This window comes from Pteropus alecto, unplaced genomic scaffold, assembly GCF_000325575.1.
Source record: "Pteropus alecto unplaced genomic scaffold, ASM32557v1 scaffold7, whole genome shotgun sequence".
Classification (NCBI taxonomy): Eukaryota; Metazoa; Chordata; class Mammalia; order Chiroptera; family Pteropodidae; genus Pteropus; species Pteropus alecto.
This window is the reverse complement of record NW_006494614.1, coordinates 41,393,751-41,416,958: the sequence shown is the minus strand read 5'-3', so window position 1 is coordinate 41,416,958 and position 23,208 is coordinate 41,393,751. Positions and strand designations below refer to the sequence as shown.

Here is a 23,208-nt window from a genome sequence, read left to right as displayed (position 1 = left end):
ACTAGAATACAGGAAAGTAAGTTCTGTCTCCAACTCAACTGCTGATTTTTTCTGCCTTTAAAAGTCTGGTTGTATGGGTAGAAATTGATGCTGATAGTTATCCGCAGGGAAAATAGTACTCTGAATGAAAATGTACTAATTTCTACCTAGGTCTTTATCTCCCTCAACCCTTCTCAGTGAACATTTTTGAGCATCCTATCTCACTGTTTTTGACAAATCTTGCCCTGAATACTTATCATTCTTAATTGGAAAGCTAAGTAAACAGACACATAAAACAGTTTAAGAAGGACTTGGAGTATGTACTAATGGAACTTGAGTGGCAGCTGCTGAGTACAAGTTATTAGAATGAGATTTGTAATGCAAGTCGTCTTAAATGAGGAAAGCCTCAAACCAGACTTGACCAAGAAGCCAACATTTATCGATAAGACTATGAAAAGTGTTTTCTGATTAGACAACATAAACAGGACACTTAATTCTTAGTTAACGGAATTAACTAAGGTTGAGCTATAAAAGAGCCTTTGCATTTAGGAACTAAAGAAACTTTGATCCTAAACTGGAAGTTCTAGGGAACTTAATTCTGAGTCAGGATCAGTGCAGCGAATTCCAAGACCAGTCTCTCTGTTCATTTGCCAGAAGGATCTCTCACTACTTTAAATAGGAACAAACTCCATGGCCCAGTGAAATACGACTTTTGAAGCTGGCATAAAATATATAAATTACTTTGATAGTTATATAGCTGCTTTTGCTGTTTGTATGTCTAACATTTACTTCTATAAAATATGATCAGTGTATGTTAGTACATGCAATTAAGACTAGTTCTAAGTGTACCTTTGATACAGATGTTCATGAGAATAAAGTTTTGTTTATGAATGCAGTTCATTTTATATCTTAATTTATAACATGATAAGTTCCCAAAGAGAAAAAGAAGTTAAATACAAAGTTGAGTGAATATTTAGGTTTTTGTTTCTTTTTTCTAAATGATTTTCACTTGTAGAAATACGTTTTTGTTTGTTCTTCCATGCAGGTTTGCATGTATTATTAAGCAAAAGTGAAGTGGCATATAAATTTCCAGAGCTCCTACCTCTCGTAAGTAGTACCAACTTTAAAAATACTTATTTATTACATTTCATGTATTTGAAATCACTTCGAAACAAAGTTTATTAGGGTTCTCCAGAGAAACGGAACCAATAAAGAGAGTGTATGTGTGTGTGTTTGTGTTTACGTGTGCACAAATATATATGTATGTATGGAGAGAGGAAGAGACAGATTGATTTGTTATAAGGAATTTGTTCATGTAATTAGGGCCTGGCAAGTCAGAAATATGCCTGCAATGCAGCCTGATAGGTCAGAGACCCAAGGAAGAGTTGATGTTGCAGTCCGAAGTCCTAAAGCAATCTGGAAGCAAAATTTCTACGTCCTGGGGGCACCTCAATCTTTTCTCTTAAGGCCTTCAACTAATTGGATGAGGCCTACCCAGTTTATAGAGAGCAATATGCTTTATTCGAATTCTGCTGATTTAAATATTAATTGTATCTACAAAATACCTTCACAGCAACATCTAGACTGGTGTTAATCAGAAACTGGCCAAGTTGACACAAAATTGACCATCACACAAATGTACCTTTAAATAATTTTAATTTGTGTTTTATTCAAAACATTCATCTCAATCAATCTTTATAGAGTTGAGACTTTTGTGTTGTTTTTTTTTTTTTTGTATATACAGAGTGAACTTAGCCCACCTATGTTGATAGAACACCCTCTTAGATGTCTTGTTTTATGTGCCCAAGTTCATGCAGGAATGTGGAGAAGAAATGGTTTCTCTCTGGTAAACCAGGTGAGTGCATTTTAATTCTGTAGAGCATTTTCAATCCATTGCTTGGCTTCTATGAAGGATATAATTTTCAGTGTATTTAGACATTGAAAGTTGAGTCTCTACGTTATAATTGTTTGAGAATATGTTAAACCATAAAGGTTTCTTAGAACTTTTATCTATACTTTGTCAAGAAAGAATATCAAAAGTAGAAATGCACTTAAATTTCTTGATTTTCACTTGGCAATCATTTTTAGAACAAAGTTGGATATTAAAACAATAAAAATTCAGATTGTATGTACTTAAATTGTGTTAAAAGATAAAAGTTCTGTTAGTATAGCTCTGAAATTGAGGTTTTAATCTTTAAACCTCACCAGGCTTGTTATACGTTTTTTCCCATTTTTGTTAGCTATAAATCTTACTGACACAACTTTGTTGACAGACCCAGAAAGATGGATGCAAAACGTGGACCATAGAGTGACCACTGTAATCTGGAAATTCCTAATTAATTACTCTCTACTAAGATAGTATTAACTATTGGGGAAACTACATTACGTATGCACGTGCTTGCCCAAAACCCATGTGCTCTTTTGGGGTGTGGGAAGAGGAAGAAGCTGCACAAATAAAAACCTGTTTACCCAATATAATTAATTTTTTTTTTTTTTAGATTTATTACTACCATAATGTGAAATGCAGACGTGAAATGTTTGACAAGGATATAATAATGCTTCAGGTAATGAATTAAAAGCATTAAACTTAAAGGTGTGGGGAGTGTTTTTCTTCTCGTTAATTCCTTAGGACCCATTCAGTCATGATCACTCCCAGATCTGCTCAACTCCAAACTTCTATGGCTGACAGCCCATAGAACATTTTCATCTAGATTTTCTGGACACATCTCAGATTTAACATATTCAAAATAACTCTTCTTGCCTTCTCTGTATCTTCTTCCTGTCTTTGGTTTCTTACCTTGGTGTATAGCTGATAGATTAGAAACCTAAAAGCCATTCTTTATTCATTGTCCTCTGGTTAAAGACCCAAACCCCTTAAACCACTGTTCAATGCCTGTGATACTTAACTGCTTTAAAATTCCCTAAATTTGCCATGCTCTTTCTTAAGTCTTAAACTGCATGTTTATTTTTTTTGCTCCCTAGATTGCCCACCCCAACCCCTTCTTTTTCTGTTTACTAGTAACCTATTTTCCTGCATGTCTTAGTGTTTAGTTTAGTGTCAGTTTCTCTGGAAGCCTTCCTTGACACTAAACCATGGCTAAATGTCCCTTGTGAGAGGGCCCATAGCATGGTGCTTATCTCTACCATAGCATTAATATTGATTGTGCTTGCCTGTTTACTTTTCATCCCCTCCGCTAGACCATGCCAATTCTATCTTGTTCCTTGTTTTTTGTCCATTGCGCATAGCACAATGCTTTTCATATAGCAGTTTTATTGCTAAATGGGTTAGAAATTATAGATTATGAAATATGTTTCAAAAAATTATTGGTTCAAAATAAATTAAAATCCAAGTTGATTTTATACAAATGGAACTAAAGGACAATTAAAACTAATATTTAAAAGCTGTTGCTTTCATTAGTGTAGCATTTATCACCAAAAATTAGCTTAAGAATTCTTGATAAGAGTTTAAAACGATATGTATAAAAAAATAATAGAAGCTTAATTGCCGTACCACATTTCTCTCCGAGGCCATATACCAGACAGTGATAAGAGAACCTGAAATAAAACTTCAGACCTGAATTCAGAGGAATACAATTAATTCAAAGCATTAAAAGAAAAGAGAACGTATAGTCCGTGTTATTCTGATGTGTGGACTTAACGGAATTTTGTTTTGTTTTGTTTATGTTTTGTCTGTTTTACCAGCTTATATTCCTGTCTACACTTACAGCTACCACAAATGGGATTGGGGCTAAGTGGGTTTTAGTCTTTTATTGGGATTGGTGTCTACGCAACCTGCTTTCTCTTGTGCAAACCAGAATATCTCTCACTAATTATTTAGTAGTTCTTTTGACCTTCCTCTTTTATTTTACCTCAAAAATTTAAAAAAAAAAAAAAAAAGACAGGTGTCTCCATGATGGACCCAAATCATTTCCTGATGATAATGCTCAGCCGCTTTGAACTTTATCAGATTTTCAGTACTCCAGACTACGGAAAAAGATTTAGTTCTGAGATTACCCAGAAGGTAAGAACATGTTTTATGAGGCCACATTATTAAAGAACCGTCTTTTATTCTTCTTGATTATATTAATCATTTGAAATAATAGAGCATTTGTATTCTTATCTCTGAACTTTATCTCCCCCCCTTATTATAGGATGTAGTTCAGCAAAACAATACTTTAATAGAAGAAATGTTATACCTCATTATAATGCTTGTTGGTAAGTTTGGATTGTTTGAGACATTTATAAATTCCTTTGGCTTTTGTGGTAGCAAATAGTTCAGAATTTCTGAACTGTGTGTGTGTGTGTGTGTGTGTGTGTGTGTGTGTGTGCTTGTTGGTAAGTTTGGATTGTTTGAGACATTTATAAATTCCTTTGGCTTTTGTGGTAGCAAATAGTTCAGAATTTCTGAACTGTGTGTGTGTGTGTGTGTGTGTGTGTGTGTGTGTGTGTGTGTGTGTTTGCTTATTTGTTTGTTTGAGTGGCTACCCAGCAGAAGGAGATTAGAGTACCCATCTTTTTCTCCTCTCTGGTTACTGTCATGTTGAGAGTAACAGCACTGTGGTGCTTTGAAAAAAGGAGAGAGAACATAAGTGCTAAAGCAGAATAAACTGGAAAATTCTTTGTTTTGGGGAAAATAAGAGGGACACAAAAATTTAGCAAGAATGGAATATTTAGGAGCTATTTACTGTTACTTTATATCTTAGCTTTATTAATCTCTGGTTTTGTAGTGCAAAAGTGTCATCTTGACTTCAGATATCATAATTCCAAGTTAATAGAGACCTGTCGCTTATAGAAGCAGATTTCTTTTTGCCTATGTTTTCAGTCCTGTTGCCTCTATCTTTCCTATTTTATCCTTTACCTTCTCCTACCTCCCCTGCTATTTCAGACTCTCTACAGTCCATAGAGCAGAGACTCTTGGCAACTGTCAGGATGTGATACCAATGAAGGAGGTCTCAGAAGGTGATATCTCATTTGCCACTAGATAGAAGGACAGAGGAAGGCTCTCCCTCCCTGCTACCACATGGCAGATGGCATGCAAGCAGTTCCCTAGGCTACTGGTACAACTGCTGTAGCAATTCTTGACTACTTCTAATCCCTTCCCACCTTCTGATCCCATTCTTTCAAAACTACAACCGGACTTCTCTCTCCACTGCCTAAAGCCTGCACTCACCTATTGTGTCTGAGACTCAGAAGTATGGTTGGGAGTTGCTCTCGCCCTAGCTTGTTGCCAGACCAGTCATTGCTTTTCATTGCACAGAAAGAAAAATGTATTGTGTTGTGTGAATTATGAGTATATTATCACATAAGTATTGTGTTTATATTAAATGTGTGTGTATATATACTTTTTCATTGTTGACAGGAGAGAGATTTAATCCTGGAGTTGGACAGGTAAATGCTACAGATGAAATTAAGCGAGAGATTATCCATCAGTTGAGCATCAAACCTATGGCTCATAGTGAATTGGTAAAATCTTTACCTGAAGATGTAAGTACTTACATTTTTAAAAAGAAGATTATAGAACTCTTTTCCTACCTATTAGTCTAGTTTATATAGACTTACTTATATGTACCTTTTTCACGATTGTGAAAACTACGGCTCTTGGACATGTATAACTCTAGTCACTCTTATTAGAAATAATTAGAAAAAGAGTATAATAGGGACTGGGAGTGGAGAACAGCATACGAATAGAATCTTTTATGGTGAAGCCTCGAAAAAGGTAAATATTCTGAGTAAAAGTAAACCTGGTCCTTGGGACAGAATATATGTCTCCATTAGAAAGGGTTGTTATAGAGTCTTCAGTACAAAATTGCCGTAGGTAGAGTATTTTGAGGAACGGAGTGAGAAATATCTACTCAGTTGTGTTGACTAAACTAAAGTTTCCCAGAGCTTTGTCCTCCTGAAACATCCAAAAACTCTTCTCCTTAGTTTAGTGAGCCATGTCTTTAATTTTAGTGAATGTAAAATAATATTCACATGGGATTTCATAGGTTAATTGTAACTTTTTCCTCCCAGGACCTTAAGTACTCAGCCACCTGTTTTTCAGCCGTGAGACTTTTTAGAAACCCAAAACTTATAGTTGGGAAAGGATTTTATTTTCTTTGAGGCTTTTCAAAATGTTTTCTCAAATTTGAAACATAAAATCAAAACTTTCAATCTTAATGTTTATTCTTCTTGGATTTAAACCTATATTCTTACATAATAATACTTCTTTTAAACTTTGTTTTGTGAAAATTTTCCAACATTTATAGCAATGAAAACATAGTATAACGAACCCATCACCAACTTCAACAAATGACCAATCTTATCTATGCCCCAACCAATAATCTCTGTCCTCCCCACTAGATTATTTTATAGAGAAAGTCAGGTTTACTATTTCATCTACAACTAGAATTCTACATACCTAAAACAATGGTTCTTACCAAGGACTATTTTGCCCCCCAGGGGACCTTGGGCACTCAAGGCAGGGTGTGTGGTGCTACTGGCATCCAATAAACAGAGGCCAGGAATACTGCTAAACATTCCACAGTGCTCAGGACAGACCTCCCCCACACACACTCACACACACACAATGAAGAATTAGCTGATCCAAATGTCAGTAACACCAAGGCTGAGCAACTGATTTAAAAGATAAGAGCATTCAGGAAAACCTATCCATGTGCCATTAATTACACCTAAAAATATAATAATTTCTTAATATCACTAAATATCTAGTCAGAATAAAAATTACTTGTACTTTTTAATGCAGGAAATGAATCCTAAGTTGTTAAATGAAGAAGCAATTATGGTTTCACTTAGACTTTAAGGAAGAATAAAATTTAAAACAACAGTTTAAAAGTGCTATATATATGCTTTGTATAAAGTGATAGAAACTATATTTACTAAATATTTTTGACCGGAGAATTCTTTATTTACAGAATTCCTATTAACATCTTATTTGTGAATGGGATATGATTTAGGAAATACTGTTTTACTAAAAATAGATAAATTAGTGTAACTATTTCACAAGATATTACAGTATCTGACATAAATTTTGTTTAAATGTTATGTATAATTTGTGTTTTCCTTTGAATTTTTTTAATTCCTTTAGTGAGCTGCCACCTTAATTTCCTATGGTAGTGACTTCATTTTTAATTATATCAATCTAAATGTTAGCTTACCAAATAAATTTCCTTAATTGTATATTAATCATATGTTTACTATAGAATCCTCATCTATAAATTTCAAGATAATAGTATATCTGCTTCATAGAATTGCTGTATGAGGCATAATGAGATAAAAAGCCCAGTGCTCAGAGTGCTAACAGATGTTCTGAACATGAAACACGCTTGTTTCCTATACCTTTAGGAGAACAAGGAGACTGGCATGGAGAGTGTCATTGAAGAAGTTGCCCATTTCAAGTGAGTTTACTTTCTGTTTTTTCACGTTCAGTTTTTTTTACACATTTTTTTACACATTCATTTTTCTCAGTGTCCCCTTTGATGGAACAGAGAATGAAATTGTTGCTTTCAGAGAATGACATTTTCAAATATTTAATGCTGAACTATATTCCTCACTCACTTTCACTTTCATAATCTAGCTCTGCACTCACCAACCAAAAGTAATAGCTTTATGAGGATTTTCATTGTATTCAGAATAAATGTTCATAGCTGATAAGTTTTAGATAATTAACTTTAACCTGAGTAGGTGACTCAAGTAAATGCATTGACCTTTCTTAAAATTGCTTTCTTTGTTTACATTTGAATATACTAAATTGTGGCATGGCCTCTGAATGCTGCATTCTCTTGTGTGTAGTATGTTGCCCATTCAGTAAACTGTTTATCCCCTTAAGGTTGTTGAGGCAATGTCTTAATGCTGCTTTTTACTTGCTCCCCACCCTATGGCAATGTCTTTATTTTTGTTAATTATAAAGGTATTACATGCTTTTAGAGAAAATATAGGGAAAAAAATACAGAAGAGATTCTTTAAACCCTAAAGTTGTACCTACTTTTTCCAACTGGTAGGACTTACCACAGACATCTTTACATGTCAAAATGTAGAAGTTAACATCACTTTTAATGGTGTTCAGTTGTTTGGAGATGTCATAGTGTGTAGCCTATTCCCTGTTAGACTTTGAATTGTTGCCACTGCAGTGACCATCATATTGACTTGTGCAGTTAGGATAAACTCAGAGTGGACATGCTATAAACTCAAAATGGATGCCTATTATCCTTTGGAATTATATTCCGAATTCACCCACAGAAAATCGTACTAGCTTATATTCACCAGCAGTATATGAGAGCTCTGCTTTCTATTCTGTTATCTAATACTGTCTCATGAATTAGTGTATGACTTCAGTAATAATATTTTAAGGACTTTTTTTTTTAATAGGAAACCTGGATTAACAGGACGAGGCATGTATGAACTGAAACCAGAGTGTGCCAAAGAGTTCAATTTGTATTTCTATCACTTTTCAAGGGCAGAGCAGTCCAAGGTAATTAGGAAAATTAAAAGTGTACTGGGGAAGAGTTGGGTTAGATTTTTTTTTCTTTACTGCTTTCTAAACAACTTTTACTGCTTTTCACAGATCGAAAAAGGATATATTTTTATTGTAGGAAATTTGGAAAAGATATAAAGAAGAAAGTACAGATTACCTATAATACTGCCACCTAACGTTTTGGGTTTTCTCCCCAGTATTTTGTGCATACATATAATTATACACATACCCACACATATATAATTGTATATATATTATTGGCTTTTGAATACAAATTGTCAGTCTGTGTTATAATCAGCTCATTTTAAATTTATTTCAGAATTACTGCTGATTAACATTGTGCTTTTCCATAGTGATTTATAGAATTTTCCTAATTCTCAGCTAGTTAAATTTTGCTGTTTAGCAGTTCTACTCTTAAAAGACTTTTTTCAGTAAATGGAATTAAACAAAATTTAAACAGGAAGCTTTTGTTTAGTTTTTGATGTATGTCCTAGAGCTCCAACCTACATAAATTTTTGATTTGGGTTTACATATGTTTCCCCTGCATTTTAAAGCAAGAAAGAACCCATTTGAGGGATTTGGGAGGAAAAATTAACCTTGATGTATAAAGTTGATGTGGGACTACAAAACTAAGGATAAAAATCTTCTAAAATCAGAAGATGAGCTGAGAAAGATTAACATATCAGTAGTTTTGGCTGTTGAGTTGTTTTGTATTATTAATTCGCCATTCAAATTACTTTCTTTTTTATTAGGCAGAAGAAGCTCAACGGAAATTGAAAAGACAAAATAAGGAAGATACAGGTATTTTTAATCGTCCCAAAAATCTCATATCAGTCTTTTTTACTTGTTAAACTTTGTTTTTATTGACTAAGACGTTTATCCTTAGAGAAGTAGGTTTGAATATAAGCTTTCCAAGTAAACATTCAAAGGACTAATAAATATACTAATAGAGAAATAGTCTTTACTGTGCATCATCCCTGGGTTGATGTTTTTATCTCAGATCTTAAGACATTTCTAGGGAAAAGAAAGGCTTTCCTTTGTACTGCCACTATTTATGTAGCTATTTTAATACATTTTTGACTGACCTTAAGGTAAAATACAGCGTTAAGATGTGTGTTAATGAATATTTGTTGAGTGAAGACTGTCAAAATTATCTAATAAAGTGATAGTTTTTTTAAGCATGTTTTACAGAAGAAACCAATAATAACTGTGTTTTCAGCACTTCCACCTCCAGTTTTGCCTCCATTCTGCCCTCTGTTCGCAAGTCTGGTTAACATTTTGCAGTCAGATGTCATGTTGTGCATCATGAGAACAATACTGCAGTGGGCTGTGGAACATAATGGATACACCTGGTCTGAGTCCATGCTGCAAAGGGTAGGTTTGAAGATATTTAGTATTTATATGTTTTGTAGTAAAAGCCAAAATACTCTTGTCAGTATCTGTACACAGAAAACTTAAGACAAATGTAGCATTACCTTAATTTGAAATATAGTATATTGTTGCCACTTCTGTGTCTGACAATGAAAATAAGAGCCTGGCAGATTTTTCTCTACGTGATTGTGATTACCTTTGTCTTGTTGGCTACTCTGTCTTTCATCGATTGGTCCTAATATGTCTTTGTTTATGCAGTACTCTGTTATTTTTATAAAGTGTTATCTTCGACATGTTTTTCATTTAATTCAAAAAACCTGTGAATTCATCAGTGTCCATATTTTGCAAATGAAAAAATTGAAACTCAGAGACTTATGGTCCTAGGGCTGATAAGTGGCAAGTCTAGAACATTGTTTGTATTTTACTTTATAGCTTTAATGTAAGTCATTCTTAAATTATTATTTCATTGAATTTACATAACACCCCTGTTAGTAGATACAACTTTTCCACTGTGTAGATGAGAAAGTCAAATTTTAGTAAGATCTAGTTAACTCATCCCTGTTACTCAACTAATAAGTAATGTAGTAATAATTATTCAGTTTATAGAAATAGCCTACCCTATGCCTTATTCTGTGCTAGACAAGTGCAATATTTGTAATCCTCAAAGCTTTAGAGGAAAGCTGCTTTTTTCTAAAGATGATAACATTAGATAGAGGGATTCCCTAAGGGAATGTGGCTTGAAAGCAGTGAAGCCAGGATTCAGAGGAAGGCAAGTTTTCCTCCATAGCTTTCCTCCAAAGCTACAGTTTTTCCCATTGACTCAGCAGGTTCATGTATGTCATTGGCTAACTTATACCCCCTCTCGCATTTGTAAACATACACTTAAAATGTAAAAGTATGAGAACTGTGGTATACTAAAGACCATCAGTGTTGTATGAGCAAAAGATTTGTGGGAAATGATGGAGAAAAAAGGGGGTGAACGGCATTTACCTTAATATTTACATTTGCTTTATGTCATTCAGGCTAACCTAGTTTTTCCGAGTTTGACTACCACAATAGAAGTCTGATAAATTATTTGTGAGATATACTGAAGAACTGCGGACATCTTTATAAATTATGTGGCATTAGAGATAAAAGTATGTCTCTTTCTGAGATGATTAAGACTTTTAGTCCTTAGAAAGAGAAAATAAACTAGGTAGTATTATAGACTGGATAATTACATGATAGATTCTTTCAGCTCTAATTATTTGGCTACTGATTCTTAGAATATTTTTTTAAGACTGTAGTGTATGGAAAAAATAAAGCTGAAAATTATATATTGTATGATTTGCTGATCACATCTGGTCACCCTAAAAATTTGCAGTTGAATTTTCTTCCTAGCTGAAATAGAAATTATTGTTTCCTTGCTGAGAATTCATTATTACAAAATGATCTGTAGAGTTTGAATTTAATAAAAGTTAGTACTTCAAGTTATTTTTAATTCACTTAGTTTTTAATAATTTATCTTTTTTAATAGTGAATTCTTTTTAATTTCTTCCATAAATATATACTTGATTTTCATTTTACTAAAATTTACAAAACATGTTATATTTGAGGTATTACATTTAATTGGAATGGCACTACAAGAAGAAAAACAGCACTTGGAGAATGTCATGGAAGAGCATATAGTAACATTTACCTTCACTCAGAAGATCTCAAGTATGTATATGCTTTTTATTAAACTAACTCAAGATATCAATGATTTTAAATTTGTAATATAGCCTGTTATTTAATCATATAGGTTCTAAATAGGTTATATTTAATCTGGCTTTCTGAAGCTATATATATTCATCTGTGTATTAAAGGTACTATATCAGATCCTGATATATTTTTACAAAAATATGTAAAGTATACACATACTTAATATATAAACTTTAATTCATGAACAAATTAATGAGAAGTCTTTAGTTTGACATCGGTATAGCACATGCATTTAAAACTTTAAAACAAAGTACACTATCAGGATTTCACTTTAAATTGTTGATGTTATCTTACAAAAACACTAAAAATAAGAAAATTATCTATAGGATATTAGATTATTCACATCTTACATAATGTGACTTTTTTAAAGGTAATAGAGGTTTTTTTTAGCTTTTTATTAAAAATGTCAAACATATAGACAAATTGAAAGAATTATATGGTAAATATTCACATACCAACCATCTAGATTCAGTAGTTAGTTATACTATGTTTGCTATGTAATACTATAATTGCTATGTTTGCTTTTACATTTACACACTTTTTTTTGAACCATTTGTTTTAAATGTCATAATATAATGACTCTAAAGAGAAACTTTTTCTTTGTAATTTTCAGAATAGGCAGTTGGTCTAATAGTTACCTGCAGTGGTAACAACTGTGAATCTTTTTGCTTAGGGTTGTTTTTGTTTTAATATTACTCATGGATTTTTATTTATTCAGTGTTTCATAGTCAGTTATAATCAGTATTCCTTTCAGTGCTCAGACTGCCAGTTTTAGTCAGTGGGAATCTGTTCAGTTGGCTTCTTTGTCCTTTTGACTCAACCCTATTAGTGTTTGAGCACCACGTTGCTTTCTGTGCACAAAAGATGCCCAGGCTCATCTTTACTTTTTCCTGCCCCAGACCCGCAATCAGCCACTTAAAAGGTGTTTAAATGAATTTATGGTAGTAAAATAGGAGTTTATTAATTTCTTGATTGTAAAAGATTATTTCTATAACTTTGCTTAGTGTCATGTTCTCTGCCATTTCTTCCTAAAAGATAATGACTAAGAATACTAGGTTCTACTGGGAGGTAGGGAGGAGGAGTCTTCGTGTGCTGCTAGAGCTATATTTTTCCCTTTTTGCTTTTATCCAGTTAAGTGGTAGGAAGAGTGGAAAGAGGGGAAACTACTTTTTCCCACTGAAGATCACATTTTTGGGTGCTAGCCTTTCCCTTCTCTCTTCTCCGCCAGCATTTCTTTCTGTGGACTAACATTGTGTCTTTTGCCTTTTTTATTACCAGCGCTTTTACTTTTAGGATAGCCCCACAAAGAACTCCCTAATTTCATTCACTAGTCACTTACAATCTCAGGTTCTCTCTCTTTTTTCTTCCTTCCTTCCTTCCTTCCTTCCAACAATCATTTTCTCTGGATCTTTCTCAGTATTTCTCTTTAAACCTTTTATATAATTAAAACACACTAGAGTCATATCTCTAATTCTTAGCCACAGAATTTTTGATCTGGAAGAATATTAAAGATCACATAGTTTAATCTCTTCTCTTAGGAACATTTTGCCGGAATGGTAACACTTAAATTTAAAAAAAAATGAGTTATTGGACATTTCCAACTATAAAGCTAAATTAGCTAATTTTGGATTAAATGCACTCTTAAGAATATGGACTCGATTTTTCTTTCTTTTCCTCAGATAAAGAAATAATTCATAAAGGAAGTTTATTTTTTAATTTAGATTTCTTTGAAGAAAAAGTCAAAACAAATAGATACATTTATACACAAATGCACCCCTATAGCCCTAATTCATTTTCTTAGACTTATAAAATCCCAGATAGACTTTTTACCTGGGTTTTATTTAACTTTGCTAGAGAGTATGTTAAAATAATCATTTGATATAAGACGTCACTTTTGAATGATTAAAGCATTATAGTTGTTAACAACTAGTTTGTGAAGTTACAAATATGTCACATTCTCAAGAAGTACTGAAATCTCTCATAGGAAGAACTATAATCAAATGATAGGCAGATGATATTATAAGCAACTTTATTATCATCTCATGCATAGTAATAAGCATTACAAAATGTTAGCTATTGTCATTGTGCCTTTTATTTTTTCTGCCATAGAACCTGGTGAAGCACCAAACAACTGTCCTAGTATACTAGCTATGCTGGAAACACTGCAAAATGCTCCCTACCTAGAAGTCCACAAAGATATGATTAGATGGATATTAAAGGTAAAATTTCCTGCATTACTCTTGCTTTTTGTGAGAAACATTAAATATTTATCTTTAAGTTTTGATAATATCTCATAACCAGAATAACTACTCTTTTTTTTCCCCATAGACTTTTAATACTATTAAGAAAATGAGGGAGAGTTCATCTGTCAGTCCTGTAGCAGAGACAGAAGGAACCATAATGGAAGAGGTATAAGAAGTAAAGTGTGGTAATATTGAAAAATTGTAGCAAGTTCACTATTTAAATTTATCTGCAGTAAGTTGATAGTTAATATTAATCACAAAAATGTAAATTCCAAGAAACTTTGTTTTTATTAGTGGTAGCAAATTTTTTGGTGTGCCTTTTTTTTAACAGGTTGATTAAGAAATCTTTTCTCTTGTTTAGATAAGTGAGATGGTAAAATAGTTTTTAATTAGTATTTACAATAAAGATATTTCTGCTTTGGGAAAAAATATGCACTTAGTATGTGATGTCTAATTAAACGAAACATAATTTCAGAGTTCAAGAGACAAAGACAAAGCTGAGAGGAAGAGAAAAGCTGAGATTGCCAGACTGCGCAGAGAAAAGATCATGGCCCAGATGTCTGAGATGCAGCGGCACTTCATTGATGAGAACAAAGAACTCTTCCAGCAGACATTAGAACTGGATGTCTCCACCTCTGCTGCTCTTGATAATAGGTAAAAAAATAATAATAAAATAAAAAAATAATCTTTCGATCACTGATTCTCAACTGAGAAAAAATGTGTTTTTTCCTTGTAAGTACACTTTTAATCTAAAGTAATTTAGAGGATTGATAGGTAAATTTTGTGGCCTCCAGTTAGAGAAACTAATCTTAGAAATCTGAGTTTATTAGTACATGTTTATGAGAATATCTCTGACTATAGATAATTAATGTGTATGCTTAAAATGATATACGGAAGACCCATGACATTCATAAAAGAATGAGTACAGTGGGCTCAATTAAGTGTCTGGCTTCTGTGTTGCATATTGGATTGCTATGAAGATGAAAGGAGATGGTTTGATACATATGAAAGATTCCTGGCAATTTAAGTCATTAAAATTATATGTGTTGAATATGTGCTTACTTGAAGTCTACTGTTTAAGATTATATAAAAACTTCTTAGGTTCAGTAATTATACTCATAACCTTTTATTACAGCCCTATGATTTCAGATATGACATTTACAGCATTGGGCCCAGCACAAACTCAGGTCCCTAAACAAAGACAATTTGTTACCTGTATATTGTGTCAAGAGGAACAAGAGGTTAAGGTGGAAAGCAGGGCAATGGTCCTGGCAGCATTTGTTCAAAGATCAACTGTATTATCAAAAAACAGAAGTAAATTCATTCAGGATCCAGGTAAGTCATAGCTAGATCCTCTCTTCCTTATTAGTAATGACTGCCACTTAGTATACATAGTGATATACAAAATTTTATTAACCTAATAATAACTCTATAAGCTTGGTGGTATTCTGGGTAACTTGGGCAGAAATTCTCCATTTGACAGTTGAGGAAACATTCCAGAAGGTTAAGTATCATTGCTGAATTAAACAGCTGGTAAATAGTAGAGATTCAAAGGAAAGTTTTTCTTTGTAATATAACATTAACATTCTTTGGTACTTAGCAGTCTTACCCATTCTTCAGCATACTTGTTAAAGTCCTTATAATTAGTTGACACACTGAAATAACAGTAATAATTATTTTGTCTCACGGATAGATCCAAAGTGAAATCTCTTGAGAACAGTTGTATGAGTCACCTATGTGAGAAGTAATCCTTGAGCCAGATTCTGACTTAGAGTAGTGACTGTATCACAGACGGTTCCCCAAGAGCACATTCTTGAGATAGAGATTACCATGCAGAACATTTACTGGGGAGAGTTTTGGCATCAGCATTTATGGAATGGAGGAGAAGGGAGCAGATTTGGGTGAGAGAGAGGTTGAGTGGTCCCCAAAAGCACTCACCTGTCCTGTGGGAGCTCTGGAGCTGGATAGCACTTCAGAGGTGTCCTCAGGGAGTGGGGGGCCTGGGTCTTTAAACCTGGACACTGATCAGTGACTGGTTGTGGGGGACCTCTGGAAAAAGGTGTGGCCTTGAGCAAAGCTTCTGAGGGAATAAGTCATTCATTCCTGCAGAGGCATCTAGGCTGCACATATTGTATCCACCATAGATACTTTTATGTCTCTATTCTAAGATTTATTTATATGTGCATATGCCTCAACAATACCAGTAAACTTGAGAGTAGGAACTGTCTTAGGAATTTCCAAAGCACGCACTTAGCAAGTGCCTTTCACATTGTAGTATTGAAAGGAGTTTTGAAAACCCACTGATAAACTTGTCTTTTCTGTAAGGAAAGTGTACACAATGTCACTCTCAAGTACCCAGTTAAGATTGGTCAGCTTCATCTAAAAAATAGTCATTTGAACTAGGCAATTTATAAATTTCATTCCAAGGCGAAGATAAAGTCCCCAAGTTCACTTGTTACTTGATGAAGAAAAAACTTTGCCTGGGTGTAAGCGGATTTTCTTTAAGCTGTGATATTTTCACTATTATATGAAACAAATTGAAACTCGAGTAATTCTTTATAGAATGTTATGATTATACTAATTTATACAGATAACTCAAAAAATTCCAAAAGAAACCAGGTACCCATCTCATGGTTGTCTTTATTTTTCATCTCCGTTGAATATAAAGGATTAGCACCAGAACAGAAGACTGTCTGATGGGCCCTCTTCCTCGCCTCTGGTCTGGACTGCCCTAGTCTGGATATTTTATTGCCCCTTTGGTTCTGGTACAGTTATCATGGTTATTCTCTGCATAGGTGTTGTTTAGCAGAATGTCCTCTAGGGAGCACCCCATTACTGCCTAAACATTTTTTTGTCAGAGATCATTGTGACCCAGCTGCCCTGAAGGTATTAACGGCCGCCCCATGAAGAATATCCTTTTACTGAGCCTTAGGGCTTTTGGAGGGAGTGGAGTCTCTTAGTGCCCTGAAAGCGTGAAATGTTCAAAAGAATAATGTACTTACATACAGAATTCCAGTTTCATTTAACAATTCAAGAATGTTTTGCTAAAGTTGATGAAAGAGGGTGTCGCTTTCTAAATAATCCAGAGTCTTGCTTAAATTATTGTATCTCAAAAAAAGGAATAAACTAGCATTTCATTTCAAGTTTATAAGCCCTTATCAAGGATTTCACAATTTAAAGTTGTGCATTTGTTATAGGAAAATTAAACATTTGGTTTTTTGTTTTGTTTTTTGTTTGTTTTATAATGCAGAAAAATATGATCCATTATTCATGCACCCTAATCTGTCTTGTGGAACACACACCAGTAGCTGTGGACACATTATGCATGCCCATTGTTGGCAAAGGTAACTTATATTCTTTATATTAGTCAGGAGAAGCTTATCTGAAGGCTCAAAATTGAATTTTTATGTAAGGGTAAGGCCATTCTAGAAAAAAAGGATAAGGAATTAAAGATGTTGAAGAAAAAAAACTCCATATCACTGCATAATAAATAACAATTAAAATTGATTTACTTTGTCATACATGTAAAGGAGTGGCAGAAATTTCATAGTATATCAAATATATTTTTTTAATGTGGGGATCTATATTGGCTAATAAACTGCATGAAGAAAAAAGATTTTTATAGTGGAATAAACCCGAGAAGAGTAATGTCTTCAAAGGTGAACAGCTCTTAATTGTTAAGGTGTTAGTACTTGCCTTGTTACTTCCTGAGATTGTCATGGCTCACCTGAGCTAAGCTGGGATGACTTCATACTTATTCTTCTACTTTGGTGCTTTCTGTGCTTCTGTAAAACCAGCAAATCGATAGTGTAATTCTAGCACTGCGCTCATTGAGTTAACATGAACTTCCTCTAGGAAGTAGCCACGAACCCCAGGAAAGTGACCAGACAGCACTGGGACCAAGAAATTTGCTGCTTTATGAATGCTTATTTGCAAGGCCGTCTTTTTGACTCCTGTTTTAAAACTCTCAGAACTCATTTTGATATTTAAGCAACTCAAGTACCAGTGTTAAAAATTTATTTAAAGATTTTAATTTTTGGATTGTTTGTGAAAACATTTTTTATTTATTTTTTTTAATTTTTAATGAGTCTATTGGGGTAACATTGATTAATACAATTATATAATTTTCAAGTGTACATTATAACTTGACATCTATATATTCTATCGTGTGTTTACCACCCAAAGTCAAGTTTCCTTCAACTACCATATATTTGATCCCCTTTACCCACTTCACCCTCCCTTTACCCCCTATATTTGACTCCCTTTACCCCATCTGCCTCTCCCCTCCTCACCCACCCTCTACCCACTGGTAACCACTAGTCCATTGTCCATGTTTCTGAGTCTCTGTTTATCCTGTTCATTTGTTGCTTTTAGGTTTATATCCCACATATAAGTGATATCATGTGATTTTCAACTTCTTCTGTCTGGCTTATTTTGCTTAGCATTATTATCTCAAAGTCCATCCATGTTGTCACAAATGGCAGTATTTCATCTCTTCTTATGGCCGAGTAATATTCCATTGTATATATGTACCACAGCTTCTTTAGCCAGTCATCTATCGTAGGACACTTCGGTTGCTTCCATGTCCTGGCCACTGTGAATAATGCTATTATGAACATCGGTGTGCAAATGTCTTTTTGGATATGAGTTTTCAAGTCTTTGGGGTAAATACCCAGTAGAGGGATTGCTTGATCTATGGTAGATCAATTCTTAGTTTTTTGAGGAACCTCCATACTGTTTTCTATAGCAGCTGTACCAGTTTGCAGTTTCACCAGCAGTGTATGAGGGTTCCTTTTTCTCTGCATCCTCTTCAACATTTGTTATTACTTTTCCTGTTGATTATAGCTATTCTAACAGGTGTGAGATGTTATCTCATTGTGGTTTTGATTTGCATTTCCCTAATGGCTAGTGATGTTGAGTATCTTTTCATATATTTGTTGGTTATTTGCGTGTCCTCTAGGGAGAAGTGTCTGTTCAGGTCCTCTGCTCATTTTTTGATTGGATCAGAAAACAAATTATTTAAAATGTTGAAGCTTGTGGCTGTCATTGAAAAAATTACCGTTGTTTTTGATACCTAATGTTCTCTAATTGTAAAGGTATTTTGATTCCGTTCAAGCTAAAGAACAGCGAAGGCAACAGAGATTACGCTTACATACAAGCTATGACGTAGAAAATGGAGAATTCCTGTGTCCCCTTTGTGAATGTTTGAGTAACACTGTTATTCCTCTGCTGTTTCCTCCAAGAAATATTTCTAACAAGTAAGTTTGGCTCATGAAACCTGTACATCACAGTAACAGTTGCCTTTGAAGATAATGAAATAAAACCAGAGAGAGGGGAAATTACTCTGGTTAATTGCATAATATTTTCCAGATATTTTCCAAACTTTACACTTAGTCATTTCTTCTAGCAGACCTGTAAAATACTATTTTGGTTTTTAGAAAGGAATAGGCCAAAATTTAACAGTATTTTGGTCACCCGTAAACACCGTAGCAGATACCAGATTCTTGTACATTCATGAAAATTGTCTTCTTTATTTCTGGGACCGTACTTTAAATATCTCCCTCATACTTTTCCAGAAATGCTCAGTAAATTGATAGGGCCCAATTTTGAAGCTCAAGCTGACTTAATTGAATATTGTAACAATCTAGAATTTTTCTATAAATTACTGGCTGACAGTAGCTTCAGAATTGGGCCAAGAAAATGAAAACTTGTCGGTATGTTTAAAATGGAAAAGTTTTGTCATTTTATAATTTTTAGGGTGTTTCTACTTAATAGGAGTATTGGACATATTCTGCTATTTAAATTTGATATTCATTTCTCAGTTTAGAATTATGTCTGCCTTACATGCATAAATAGTAATTTAAGTTTTATGAATATGAATCACCTTAATTTCTGTGCTGCTATTTGAATTCAAAGTAAAGTTAGTTTTTTTCTCTTCAATTTCAGGAGTTCAAACTATGATGCCTTAATTTATGATACCACAAAATGTTCTTAAAATGCTGCTAGATTTGAGTATAAGCTCATGCTTTTTAATCACAAAATAATATGATGCTGACTTAACATCTGCATTTGAACTGATAAGTTAATCATTGTTAAAGGTTCACTGCATAAAAGGAGAAAAAAATACCTTTGTTAGATTTCACTTTTATTTTTCACGACTTTGTATTTTTTCCATGAGAGCCAGTTATGAATAGTCATGAAGAACACAGGCTTTGAAGTCTGATATAACTCGGTTTGAATGCAAGATCCGTCCCTTTACATGGCCTTAGTTAAGTTACATAGCTTTAAACCTCAGTTTCCTCATCTGTAAAATGGGAACAATAATATAACCTATTTCACCTGAATATTTTGAGAATTAAATCTAATACTGTAAATGCTTTACTAAGTACTTATCTCATAATAAGTACTCAATAAAAGTGGTGCTGTGGTAATTGTGATATTTTATAAATACTAGCAGATTCCAGTACTGAAAAAGTAAAATTTTGACAAAAAGGTTGTTAGCATCATAGTGACAAATAATATATTTTCACTTCCATTGGCAGATATCTATTCTTATCTTTTTTAAAGGCAACAAATTTCCCCATAGCTTTTTAAAAAATATTTAAACTGTGTTTAAAATATTATGCCCATGACCATTTAAGGAATCTTTTTGTATCTTAAACTAAGCAACAACAATATATTAAACACTCTTCATAATCTTTTCTAGCAGGTTAAATTTTTCAGACCAACCAAATCTGACTCAGTGGATTAGAACAATATCTCAGCAAATAAAAGCATTGCAGATTCTTAGGAAAGAAGAAAGTATTCCTAGTAAGTCCTGATAACCTGCTTTCATTTTTCCCTAAAGTCTGAGATTGTTGGAAAATGTTCCAGAAAGAATTGTTTAAGAATATTTAAAAAGCGAAACCTCTCATTTTAAAATGTGACTTATTCTAATTTTCTTTGTCCTAATGAACTAAATTTGACCTGACTGCATTTCTTCTAGTTCCTTGAAAACCCACAGGTTCATGTAATAAATATTCCTCACTTATTTCCCCATGTAATAAATAGTCATGTAGTAAATATTCCTCACTTATTTGGGGGAATATAACTGAGTGTTGCAGAACTAGCTTTACTTCTCAGTGGCCTGACTTTATTGTTGCCGTTACCGAGTTGCTTGGCTTCCCAAGTTTCATAGACATGCACTGCACTTAAAACATGGGAAAGCAATGAGAGCTTATTGGTTTTTATAAAAACAAAATAGCATATTCTTCCTTTCCTTCCTTCCTTTGCTATCTTCTAGTGGCTGTTCTACTAGGAAAAGCACAGGTGACTGAAGAAGGTGCCTTGGTCAGTCAGAGCAATAGTATTTCTCATGCTTTAAATGCATATTATGCCCATTTTTATTAACGGGAATTTTTTCTGGGGTTGTTTTTGTTTGTTTGTTTTTTGGGTTTTTTTTTTTTGGCCTCTATGAAGAATGAAATTTATGGCTGAAATTCATAGAAATATTGTGAATAATAATATGAAATGCTTGTTTCTATAGATATTGTCTCTTCAAAGAATTCAGAAAATATGGATGAATTGCAGCTCCCTGAAGGATTTAGGCCTGATTTTCATCCTAAGTGAGTATATTATTTTATTCCTTTTAAGTTTGGCCCACTTGAAATGAAAAATTAAATTAGCAGTTAGAATACAATTTGTAAGCTAGGGAGCAAAATATTATAAGACATTGATCTTGAATTCTGAGGTTTAAGCATTACGTGAAGATACATATTGTGGGTATATTGATAAAAACCTAAGGACCATGTGTCATGTTTAACTCTTGCCAGCCTCTCTTAGTCTGTATTGCTGACTCCCTTTATCTGGCTCTCCTTGACAACACCTCATCAGTGCATCTAAATCCAAACTACTCAGCTTCCCCACCAAATCCTGTGCTTTCCTTCTGACTTCCATATTTCTACTTAGGGTCCCACCAACCTCTTAGTAACACAGGGTCAAACCCAGAGTATTTTCACCCTTTTTTATCCCATCACCAATTAGTTATAAAGTATAGCATAGATTCTAGAGCTAGATTCCTTGGTCAGTACCCAGCAGCACAGCTTACTAGCTGTACAACTGTGCAAGCAAATTGCTTGACCTCCCTGTACCTCAGTTTTCTCATCTGTAAAGTGAGTATACTAATACCTACCTCAAAGGTGTTATGAGGATGAAGTAATATAATACATGTAAAGCCACCTGGAAGTTGTTCCTGGCATATACTAAGTTAACTCAATAAAATAATACTGAAAAAGCTTAAATAGAAAAAAAAAATCAGTCCTATGCCTTACACATTCCCCTTCTCTGTCCCTAGTCCTGTCATTTTTATTTCTTCTGCTATTTACTTCTATAATTCTAGTTAAAAGGTTTAGTTGACTGTCTCTTAATTTATTATTTCTAAACAGTAGCTTTCTGTTGACTGGCTGGCAATTTAGGATTTAACTCTTACTTCTACCCTATCTATAGTCACCCAGTAGAGTTCTTTCACAAATTTTGGTTGAATTAGTTAGCAATTCATATTATGTAATTGATTCCACTGATATAAGTTGTGTGTTTTAATCCTATTTCTTTTTTATGTCCAGTTTTGTCTTTCCTGTGGTTAATAACTACCTTGTTTTTTTAATGTACTTGATTTTCTATGTATGCTATTTTTTTGTTTTCCCTCTAAATGCTGCAGTAAGTCTTTCCGATGCCTAACAATAACTTTTCTAAGTCCTCAAACCCATCAGCTGATCTTCTATCTTAGAACCCTCCCCCGACAGATTCCGTCCTCCCACACCAACCAGGACAGAGCACAGCTATCACCCTGAGACTCCCCCTGGTCGTGTTCCTCATATTCTCCTCTTTCTTAATTTACTCCTTGTTTTTGTACAGATGCATCCTTCATCAGATTCCTAAGAAAGGGTGCCTGGGTGTTAAGTTTTCATGTCTGGAAATACGTTTATTTTATCCATATGCTTGATTGATGATTTGAGTATAGAATTATAGGTTAGAAGTAACTTTTCATCAGTATTTTGAAGGCATTGTTTTACAAACTTTTAACATCCGTTGAGAAATTAACACCATTCTGATTCTTGTTTCTTTGTACTTTTATTACTTCTGGAAATGGTTGGGATCATCTTTTAAGTCCCTAGTGCCCTGCAGTTTCTCTGTGGTATTCTTTGGCATGTGACTCTTTCCTTTATTTTCAGTATACTCTTTTAATTTGAAGATTCGTGTCCTATACTCTGAGGATTTTTTATGTTATTTCTTTGTCAGTTTTCTCCTCTTGATTTTTCTCTTCTTTGAGGCAGTCCTACTGTTAACTTCCTCTTGGCCCTGTTGGACTGACTGACCTCTAATTTTCTTGTAACTTTTCTGCTTTCTACACTCTTTGCTTTCCCT

At 33.8% G+C, this 23,208-nt stretch overlaps 1 protein-coding gene across 3 annotated transcripts in view; it reads left to right on the top strand.

The window, feature by feature from the left end:
* The window catches only part of UBR2 (ubiquitin protein ligase E3 component n-recognin 2), a 99,639-nt gene that overhangs the window by 54,505 nt on the left and 21,926 nt on the right, over window positions 1-23,208 (top strand). For 2 of the 3 annotated variants that reach the window (XM_006926549.3, XM_006926550.3), the window contains exons 16-34: window positions 1,025-1,086; window positions 1,724-1,834; window positions 2,478-2,543; window positions 3,878-4,000; window positions 4,131-4,194; window positions 5,339-5,463; window positions 7,324-7,376; window positions 8,347-8,449; window positions 9,205-9,253; window positions 9,672-9,826; window positions 11,419-11,521; window positions 13,673-13,782; window positions 13,892-13,972; window positions 14,282-14,460; window positions 14,942-15,141; window positions 17,057-17,150; window positions 18,903-19,064; window positions 20,513-20,616; window positions 21,332-21,410. In XM_006926549.3, the coding sequence (XP_006926611.1) occupies window positions 1,025-1,086; window positions 1,724-1,834; window positions 2,478-2,543; window positions 3,878-4,000; window positions 4,131-4,194; window positions 5,339-5,463; window positions 7,324-7,376; window positions 8,347-8,449; window positions 9,205-9,253; window positions 9,672-9,826; window positions 11,419-11,521; window positions 13,673-13,782; window positions 13,892-13,972; window positions 14,282-14,460; window positions 14,942-15,141; window positions 17,057-17,150; window positions 18,903-19,064; window positions 20,513-20,616; window positions 21,332-21,410 (2,023 nt within the window). The remainder of the gene's footprint in view (window positions 1-1,024; window positions 1,087-1,723; window positions 1,835-2,477; window positions 2,544-3,877; window positions 4,001-4,130; window positions 4,195-5,338; window positions 5,464-7,323; window positions 7,377-8,346; window positions 8,450-9,204; window positions 9,254-9,671; window positions 9,827-11,418; window positions 11,522-13,672; window positions 13,783-13,891; window positions 13,973-14,281; window positions 14,461-14,941; window positions 15,142-17,056; window positions 17,151-18,902; window positions 19,065-20,512; window positions 20,617-21,331; window positions 21,411-23,208) is intronic. The other variant, XM_015600427.2, reaches the window with a different exon arrangement.